General features: G+C 39.5%; 1 protein-coding gene across 1 annotated transcript in view; it reads right to left on the bottom strand.

The window, feature by feature from the left end:
• Nucleotides 1-10000, bottom strand: part of LOC138051566 (uncharacterized) — a 67742-nt gene that overhangs the window by 1399 nt on the left and 56343 nt on the right. Inside the window, exons 22-27 of the mRNA XM_068897794.1 lie at nucleotides 7230-7355; nucleotides 5775-5897; nucleotides 4540-4671; nucleotides 2842-2976; nucleotides 2098-2226; nucleotides 979-1104 (exon numbers count right to left, since the gene is read on the bottom strand). Coding sequence (XP_068753895.1) covers nucleotides 979-1104; nucleotides 2098-2226; nucleotides 2842-2976; nucleotides 4540-4671; nucleotides 5775-5897; nucleotides 7230-7355 — 771 coding nt within the window. The remainder of the gene's footprint in view (nucleotides 1-978; nucleotides 1105-2097; nucleotides 2227-2841; nucleotides 2977-4539; nucleotides 4672-5774; nucleotides 5898-7229; nucleotides 7356-10000) is intronic.

The following is a 10000-nucleotide window of genomic DNA, read 5'->3' on the forward strand; positions in this document are numbered from 1 at the left end:
AGGTTGACCCCTTTTTTACCTAAGTTAAATTGGTGATCCACATTTTACATATGGTGAATATGCAGTATCACACCCCAAAAAGGGAACGAAGACACCTTTATCTTCCTTTCACCTCTGTCTAACTCATCTCAACACATCTTAATGTTTCGTATTATCTTATCGGTTTGGTTATTCATACACTTATCCATTCAGTCTCAACATTACGACATAGTAAGGAAACAACGAACTGTACTATGCACTTAACCGTTCTCGAACTCGGACCCTCCAGCGGCCGGGTTAGCGCTAACCATTGGTTAAGAGGTATCAAAACCTATAGGTTTCCGTGGTACTCAACGCTGGTTAGCGCTCACCGTGCTTAGAGCAACCCGGGCCAGGTCAATAGTCTTGTGTCTTCACCACTACACTACAACGACGAACATGCTCAACCCAGCACAGTTCATTTCATTATTTTTCTTTTGTATATCAAGTTTATAATAATATTGATGTGTAATAAACCTATAACTAATACTAACGTGACCTTCACTTTTTTTCTGGGCTTAATTTGAGCTCCAAAAACGTTTCTTCAATTCATGTAAATTCATATTCAACCTAGATTAAATTTAACTTAGGTAAAAACGGATTCAACCTGAAAAAGGATTTTTAATTTACCGCTAACATCCTGTGAGGATTTCCTCAAGGCAATACCACCACTTTTGGGGCTTAGATTTCTGCTCTATGTGAATTTGATATAAGCGTCTGATTATGAGATCTTGTGAGAAGGTACCTATAATTGATCTCCCTAAGTCGAGAATAACAGGACCAGTTTCCATTCTCAGTTGTCAAAGTAAAGGTATCAGATTAGATTCATTTAGTTTTAGATCATGTGACCCCTTGGCTTCTTTCCCGGAATCTTTCGCTTCCCCACAAAAGAAGGAATGGGAACATAAAAGTCCTTGAAAACTAGGGTGTACTTAAAGGTGTAACAAATATTATGGTCACCTTCACAATATCCCTGGGAATTCTTCTTGTATCCGTCTTTGCAGTTGCATACATACGAGCCAACGCTGTTTTCACAGAAGGCGTTAGAATCACAGTCATATGTGTAGGCAAAACATTCGTCAATATCTAAAACACAATGACGATACAACAGAAATTAGCTTCGTTAAAAGTAGACCGCAGAGTTTCCACAGCACATGTTTATCAGTGATATTTTTTCACCAGCCCGCAGGCTGCTTGTGCAATATCAGGAGCTAAGCGTGCGCTTGGGCTAGAGAGAGAGCAGCATGGTTATTTTCCTTTAAATTTTGAAAATATTATAAAAAATATACTGTAAACGTAGAGGAGGAACGTAAATTGAATCCAAGGTAATTAGCAGCCGGAAGGAACAATTTATTGGCCTTTTTGCTTTCGGTATGCCCAATGCAAAACTAAAACAAACATGAAATTGCCGTTCACAGTTTGGCGACTGAAGACCGCCATAAATGCTTTACTCGACGTCAATGGTGTGGATTATAACCTGTTTTCAAGGCTTCTCTCTTTCTCCCGACGAGTAAGCATAGTATGTTACTGAAGATACCGGGAACAATCCCGCCCTACAGTCTTTTGTTTGCCATATCTCTTAATTTGAGGCATGCGTGACTAGAACCAGGGTGTTTCTATCTCTGGGTTACCAAAGAGGAACGAAAAGCTAGAAGAGGCACTGTTGAACCAAGATGATAATGAGGTACCTGAGACACCGCGGAAATACGTTTTTGGGGCGCGATATAGTAGTTTGCTGGTCAGCGGTACAGTTCAAGAAAACCAGTTTCTTTGACGTCACAAAAGCGTATTTCCTCGGTGTCAGGTACATGATAGGGTTGCCGATGTCGATAAAACGCTCATATATGTTTGTTGTGAGAAGCAACTGTAACATCGAAAAATGAGATAAACGTTCAACAAGATTGAGCGGGCCAATCAGTGACAACGATGTCGCGTGATTTACGCCATTTAATTTAACCTGTTTCAAAGCGTTACAATAAATTATTTTACTTAGAAACATTCTTCAACAACTTAGCGTTGACACGAAAGCGTTGAGAAGTTTATAGTTTAGCAAATTGTGTGAATGTCTACGGTGCTTACCAGTGCAGTCTAGTTTATCTTCATCCTCAGATTCAAATCCATCTTTACAGGAACATTTGTAAGTTGCAGGTTGGTTTATGCATTTTTCATCAGGACCACACATGTCGGGACTTTTGCATTCGTCGATATCTTTATGAAAACAGAAGTAATATCGATTCAGTGTAAAACGCCAGAACGGGTTAGCGACTATGACTAACCTCGTTTTACTGTAAGTTATGGCGCGCTTTTTTGCTTCTACTTCGGGACAAATCCAAATGTAATGTCAAGACAACAGAGAGGTTTAAGGTCGCATTTCCGCAAAACGACAAACGGCAAGCAAAAGGCATAAGAGAATTAGAGTTCCCTTATTATGACTTTTGTCCTTCCAGAGAAGTTTTTCAATCTGAATCTATAGCTAACAGGCAGTTAATGAGCTACAAGCAATCAGGTTCCTTTGATCATTAGTAAAACGCAAACTGAGCCCGATGTTTTGCAGATTTCTGTTTTGCGAATTATGTCCTAACTAGCCTGAGACATGAGAATTGTTAATATCTAGGGAGCGCGATGGAATAATTCATTTCTTATGAATAAATATTTGTATCCGAAGAAAATGACTTGCAAGTCATTGTGTTGCCTCAACGATGTCGCATAATTCGGTAATATTTCATTGTCCGGATTCTTAACATTTCGTCCTGTCTAAGCTCTCGTTTTGAGTAGAATCCTTACATATCACCCTGTTTCCCGTCCAATCTACAAGTGTCTTACCAAAACATCCCTTTCTTTTTTCGTCGTCATGGTATTCGAAGCCTTTAGTGAAACAAATACACTGGTAAGATCCTATTGTGTTTTTACACGTTGCCACATCACCGCACGGCTCTCCTGTCGCGCATTCATCTATATCTGCAGCAATAATGATCATCAAAAAGATGGGCACCATTAACCAGATGTATAGTTTACGTAATTCCATATTTCCTGTTTTTTTCGAGGACCTTTGCATTTTTTTCTGCATAGAGGATGTTGGTGTCATCAGCAAAAAGATAAAACCTCAGCTTATCTGAGTTTTTGTGGATATCACTGACATTAACAAGAAAAGCAATTGGCCAAGAACGGACCCTAGTGGAACACCACAGTGATCTTGGCTTTGCTAAGATATATGTTGGCCTATCTGTGTTGATTGCTTGTGATTTTTTAAATATGAGGAGAACCAGTCATAAATTATCCCTGAAAAGCCGTAATGGTTGAGCTTATTAAACAAAATGTTATGACCTACAGCTGGTATCAAAAGCCTTTTTAAGGTCTTTCAAAACCCCGCATGAGAGGAATCGTCGACTGATCGTTAGTTTCTATGTCATTCACAATATCTAATAACGCGTGTTGCGTCGAATTTTCTTTCTTTTGCGATTTTGAGCTTTGAGGAGTACGTTGTTCCTATTTAAATCTGAAAGAACAGGTGCATGCGCAGTGAAGTTATACACAAAAATAATAGCACGAAAATCAGTAATAGACTAGATCAATTATAACATTTAATGCTCTAAATAACGGTATGATAGTGCACAGTCTGTGTCTAAACTGTGGATCAACTTCCAGTGACAGTTAGCTTTGTTGGAAAGCTGAATAGCACCATATCATAGACGGATCCAGGGGAGGGGGGGAGGGGTTGACGGGGTTGTAACCACCCCTCCGACCTCCTGCGAAGCATTTTTTTTCTTATTATTTTGTTTGATTCTTCATCAAAATAATAGAATAAAATTGTCTTTTACGTAGTTGCTCCACTTCCACCGATTGACTGTTTGCCAAGTTATGAAAAGATACTGTACATTTCTCGACTGCTGAAAAGGATCGGGTATTAGGAAACGTAATTAAGCAACGACCAAGGCAACGGCAACATTCTTTCTTTCAGACTACATTGCGGTTTGATTAAAGAGGTATGTAGAGAAACGACAAATAGCTATTTTTGATACTGCCGTGCCTTTTTATCATGCATATTACTTTAGCTTTCTGGCTGAGAAATGACTGCCGTGCCTTTTAATCATGCATATTACTTTAGCTTTCTGGCTGAGAAATGAAGTAAACTCCAGGCTCTATTTCATTGCATTCACAGCACTTTTCAAATCTCAGGAATACTGGGAATGGCGTTTTAGTGGGGAAAATCGGAAGCAAATTTCGGGTCGGGGGGGGGGGGGAGGGGGGAGGTATGACCCCGGACCCCGTTAAGAGCTCACGCCAGTGGTACTCGCCTCCAAAACCCATGGCGTTGAAACTCACTAAGGTTTACAGCCCTCCTTTCAGAAATTCCAGGATCCGCCGTTGCATATTCACCAATAAACTATATACTTTTAGTGGATAATGTGTTCATCCTAACAAATGGAGTTACCCAAAAATTGGTCAATGATTCAGTCTGTAGTTGGCTCTAACCATTCCTAGAAAAGTTCGGACCATCTCATCAACTTTAGCAAACCTTACCAGTACAGTTTGTCGCATCACCATTGATTTCCTGATAGCCTGGTTGACACTTGCAGTGGTAAGATCCCTCAGTGTTGATGCAATCGGAGTTGGAACCACAAAGGGTATCATCCAACTCACATTCATTCTTATCTGCAACAAATAAAAGAAAAAAAAAAAACTTTCGTGAAGCAGAATTGATGCTGTTAAATCTCACCCGTAATGACTGAGTAAAGGCCAGAGCAAACAGCCTCAACATTGCTTCATCATGCGTTCGATTTTGTTGATCGATGTTGAACGATGTTGAACGATGTTGATTGCTGGGGTGGGCAAACGGTTTAATTTCAACACATCATCAACATTTGATTCTACAAAGCTTCAAGAGAGACCTGGTATTCAATACCAGGCTGCAGCCTTGGTTGTTCATGTATTTATAGACATGGATACGTCATCGAGAGACCAATTACTGTGCGCGCGCATACCTAACAATTCAATGTTAAAAGACGGCGGCAAACGGCTTCAACCTTCATTCAACATTCGCCAAAACAAAAGAAATGTTGAATGGTTGTTGAAGCGACGTTTAAACGTTTTAAACTCATTCATCATCGATTCAACATGTTTTAACACGGTTGAGGAAAAGGGGGAGGAGGGAGGGGGAAGGGGGGGGGGGGGAGAGTGGTGTTTCAGCATCGCTGCTCAACAAGAGATGAATCGAACGGATGTTGAAGCAAATGGTGAGCCCGTTTGCACGGGCTTAAGAATCAAAATTTTCGATTGTTTATTGTTTTATCTCATAATTGTTTCCTTTCGGTGTTCTGGCTTTTAATATCCTTTCCCAAAGAACCTGCCCCTGTTTAATTGGATCGTTTCAAATTGTGCAAGAACAAAGGAACAGAAAGCAGTGGTTTAGGGGGCAATTTTTTTTTTGTAGTTAGAAACGAAAGAAAATACAGGCCACTTTTTGAAAAAGGGGTTCTGTTCTTTTGATATTTTGCAAATGAACAGTTGCCAGTTTTATTCCGTTTGAATTGTAGCGCACTTCGCTGTTAGTCCCCTTTTCCCCATATTAAGGCGCGTCCGAAGTGGATTCAATTCATAATACTGCGACGTATCTGTGCTTTGCAATTCTGAGCTCTCAATGTGCAATTAAACAGAGGTGCTATAACCAACGTGCTCTTCATTTGGGGAAACATTTTTACGTAAAAATCAATAAAGTGTTTCTCGCCATTTTTTAGCTTGCTTGAATGTCAGTTTACCTTTGCAGTGATCACTCTTGCTTATAAACCCATCCACACAATCACACAAAAAACTGCTCTTTATTTCCTTGCAGGTTTGGTGCTTCTGTTTACATTTCTTGTCTTCGGTGCATGGATCTAACGCTATTAATAATAAAAACACAAGTACATGTAAATGCTTTGTTTATGGAGTGTTCTCCCGTGACGTCACAGCGGCCATGTTGGTGAACCCAACTTATCCTACGGGAATTGAACTCTATTATTATGCAAACGTTTTCTTTTGTGGAAAAACAAGGTTACTGATCATGTGCACGGCACGTATAGTGGAAGTGCACTTAGCTATCAAGCCAGTTCACAGGCACCCCACTTTTGATGATCCGAAATAAACAATTCAAACTTAACAGAAACACGATTTCGACCAGGAAGGATCATCAAAAACTATGTGACTGTCTTGCTTCCAACACCAACATTAACATGATGATATAACCCGCTTTACATGACACGTTATTGGAGGAGTTGTGCCTTTGAATGTACACATACAAGCAAGAAGCGAAGCGTATTGTGACCTCTTACAACAAAAATTAATTTGCACTGCAGCCCTGAAAAATGGTGAATAGTATCTGCTTAAGAATCAAGAAACTTAGGCGACTTGGAAGCATGATAAGGGTATTTAGATTTGATTTGTGACTTCTTTAAGCCGTCAATGACCTCTCAGTGAAAAAGTCCTTTACAGTAATATGTCAAAGTATGATTGGGGAGCAGGGATGTCGTTAATTTGAGTTTAGTGGCCAAGCGCTAAATATAAATATTATTTTCATTTTTACGGTATTTCTCCGGTTTTCTGTTCAAAAGCATAGACATTTTTAAGTACACGACGAGATGTGGGATAAAATGTTGAGGAACAACTGCTATTAAAGCGGATTTTGGGCCATTATTTCCAAACTGAGAGTAATAATTCCTATCAAGACTTTTTAAAAATGTAATCCTCAATAACGGAAAACAGCAAGGAAACGAACAACGGACAACGTAAAAGATTTGCGGTATAACAAAGTTTTTTTGCGATTACGATATCTCGCCTTATTACGTTGAACTTCGTTCGATGGTACCTCGATTACATGGACGAAGGTTCTCTTGACTGGCCATGGATAGGTAGAAAAGGTCTTTAAGTAAACTGAAAAGGGTAGTCTACAATGGGGGACACAAGTTCCTTTGGAAAAATAAAAAAAAACGACACGAGAACACCACTGTTCTCTGTCCCCCTTCCCCTCCTACAATCTGGTTAAAATCAAACAGTTATTCAGGTAATTTGTGAAGTACAGCGTAGAAATTTCAACATTGTTTGGGGGGAGATGGAAGGGAAGTGACATAGATCAGGTGCATTTACATGTCGCGAAATGTCCCAAGAATATTAACTTCTATTATAGATGACAAAACGTATTATGCTGGCGTTCTTAACATACTAATTGATTTAAATACCTTTGCAAGCTTTGCGACCATCTCCTTTCATTCCGACGGCGCACTGGCACCAATAGGATCCAGGAGAGTTCGTACATGTGGAATTCACGTGGCATGAATGAGTCCCCTCTTTGCATTCATTCACATCTGGTTTCAATAAAACAATAATTATTTTTTAGCATTGCTAGAGAGATTACTTCCTCGGGTCTTTTTCAAGAAATGTAAGTGTACACCTAAGGAGAAACTCCGAGTCTTGGTGAATAGTTTTCGCTAAAGATCCTGGATTTCCGAGCAAGGAAGCGGTTGCTCATCAATTGCCACAATGAGAGATTGCAAAATATTTTTCCCAAACTAAGTTTCATGTCGGTAAAAAAGAGATTCAACTCGGACTTGCTGGATAAAACGCAAGGAAGATAATTTTTCACTATTGAAAAAAAAATCATCCGACCAATCAAAAGACTGAGATGACATCGTCTGTCATGACGATACGATTTTATTTCAACACGAAAATCTATGAGATCTACGGAAGTTTGCAAGTGCCATCCGAGACCCGAGATCCCTCATCCTAGAGTCGACAACCGAGATCCGACTTCCCTTGCTTAGGTTTAGAAAGATTTCACATCACTTGACATTATGACGAACTCCGCCCAATCTTTTGCTCGAAGTTCAGCTGGAAGTGAAGCGGTTCTTTTTTATAGGCCACTTCGGGAAATACTATAATATCTTTTGTTTGTCCCCCCAAGTTTTGAATAAGCAATGTTTTGGTTTTCTCTTGGGACCATTGTAAGTCCCAAGAGGAACTGGAAACATTCCATATGCAAAATTTGGGGAGAAAACCAAGAGTATTATGGTAGTTTTCGAAGTGGCCTATTGAACGAAGTTAAACTCACCCACAAGGCGAAATTTGGGTACTTTTACCTGTACCCCTGTACGTGCTGTAGTTACTATATGTGATAATCTCTCAAACCGGAACACTACATTGTATTACCGTCTCATATGGGTCTTTGAACGGTAACTTTGTTAAGTTACTTTCAATTCCAAACCGGAGTAGCCAGAAACAATGACTGGTCTCATATTTTGCTCATTCTCTTTACCGAATATGGTAGTGGAATAATAAAACCACATTATTATATCATTGAGAGAATATTCCAGTTGAGCTGGGCTGCAAATTTGTAGTGATTATCCGAGAGTCACATTGGTACGCACGGCTCGCAAGTTAAAACACACTAAGGGAGTCGTGACGTCGAAATTGGTAGTAGACCATTTTTTTGTAGGGTGCTTAGTTACTTTGCCTTTGAATGAAAGTGAGGCCTGAGTTGACCTTGTTAAGATACAGACCTCCCTTCTTTTCTATAATGATGTTGTTCTCACGCTAATAAGTAGCCAGCCTCACTTTCATTCAAAGGCCAGATAACTAAGCACACAACTATAAAATGGCCTATTTCAAGGGTTATGGCTGGAATGGATACTCCACAAAAAGATGAGAATTAGCACCGTGTTCACTTGAAACGGTAAACGGTAAACGACAAGCTGCTGTTTGTTATAGTTTTATCGTCTGTTTTAGAGGAGCTGCTGGGTATTAAAATGTAGTCGCATGGGCCCGAGGGCAATTCAGGATTAATGTCACGCGTATTTCTGAAGTTTTCAAAAAATTACCCGAGTCGCGAATTGCGATTACATGTTTATTACATCAAGGCCAAATTATTGAGGGAAACCCGTTCAATGCCGCGACAAATGACAATTAACTTAATACATTATCAGTTGGTTACAGTTCAATTCAATAAATCGTCACTTTCAAAAGAAATAGCGCTTTGTAATTTATATGTGGACAAAAAGGAGTTTAATCAGCGTCAGAATCTGTAAGAAGATTCTCTTGTAACTTCACTCGCCCTGGATAAGCAACTGTTAACTATTCAGGATCAAGAGTCTATTACCCAAGGGTAGGATCTGGTATCAGGTTTGTCCCCATCACCATTTCCGAGTTCGTGTCTGCCTCCTCTTCAAAGCGAGCCTAAGTGCGAATATTAGTTTTCGTTCATACGTAAAGTAGAACTAATTACCATCACAAAAAATTCGCACTTAAGCTCGCTTTGAAGAGGAGACAGAAATTAACTCGGAAATGGCCTATTTAAATCTCTTTTGTGCATTGCATTTGCATTATAATTTAAATGATATTTAAATACCGGGAACAAAACCTTTTATCCCCAATGGGTTTGAATAGGCTTTATCACGGTTTTGGTCGGCAAATGTGTCCGAAATAAAAGTGTTTCTATGGGAATCTGCATTAAAATAACTTGAGAATACCTTGAATGTACAAAAAATGTGAATGCTTAACTTAAGTTACTAACCAAAGGATTTAACTGGCAAATCTTGAAGATCCTACCTGCACTAGAATTTTCCCAGCGGAATTTTAAAATTCTGACTACACTATCACGAAACATTCAATGTGAAATAGTTTATTGAGGAATGGTCAGTCAGTCACCCGACAACAGCAATGTGTCCTAATATACAGCAACTACAACATACAATATGCTAGAAAGTCTAACTTGAAAAAGCTTGAAAAATTAAGTGTACCACGCCAGATACGAAAAACCACTAAAAAACCACTCTTTAGATGTGGCCAAAAAATATGTGGAAACGTATTCCCCATCTAGTGCAGCGGCACAGAACCTCGGGGAAGAGGAACAATAGTAAACAGAGCGACTGACTGAGCTAGAATGATAAATACTTCCCGCTAAAACATTAAATACTCAAAACTCTCCCCTGAGAATACTAAAACCTCTCAATCGTGC

The sequence above is a fragment of the Montipora capricornis genome, chromosome 6 (assembly GCF_036669925.1).
Source record: "Montipora capricornis isolate CH-2021 chromosome 6, ASM3666992v2, whole genome shotgun sequence".
Taxonomy (NCBI): domain Eukaryota; kingdom Metazoa; phylum Cnidaria; class Anthozoa; order Scleractinia; family Acroporidae; genus Montipora; species Montipora capricornis.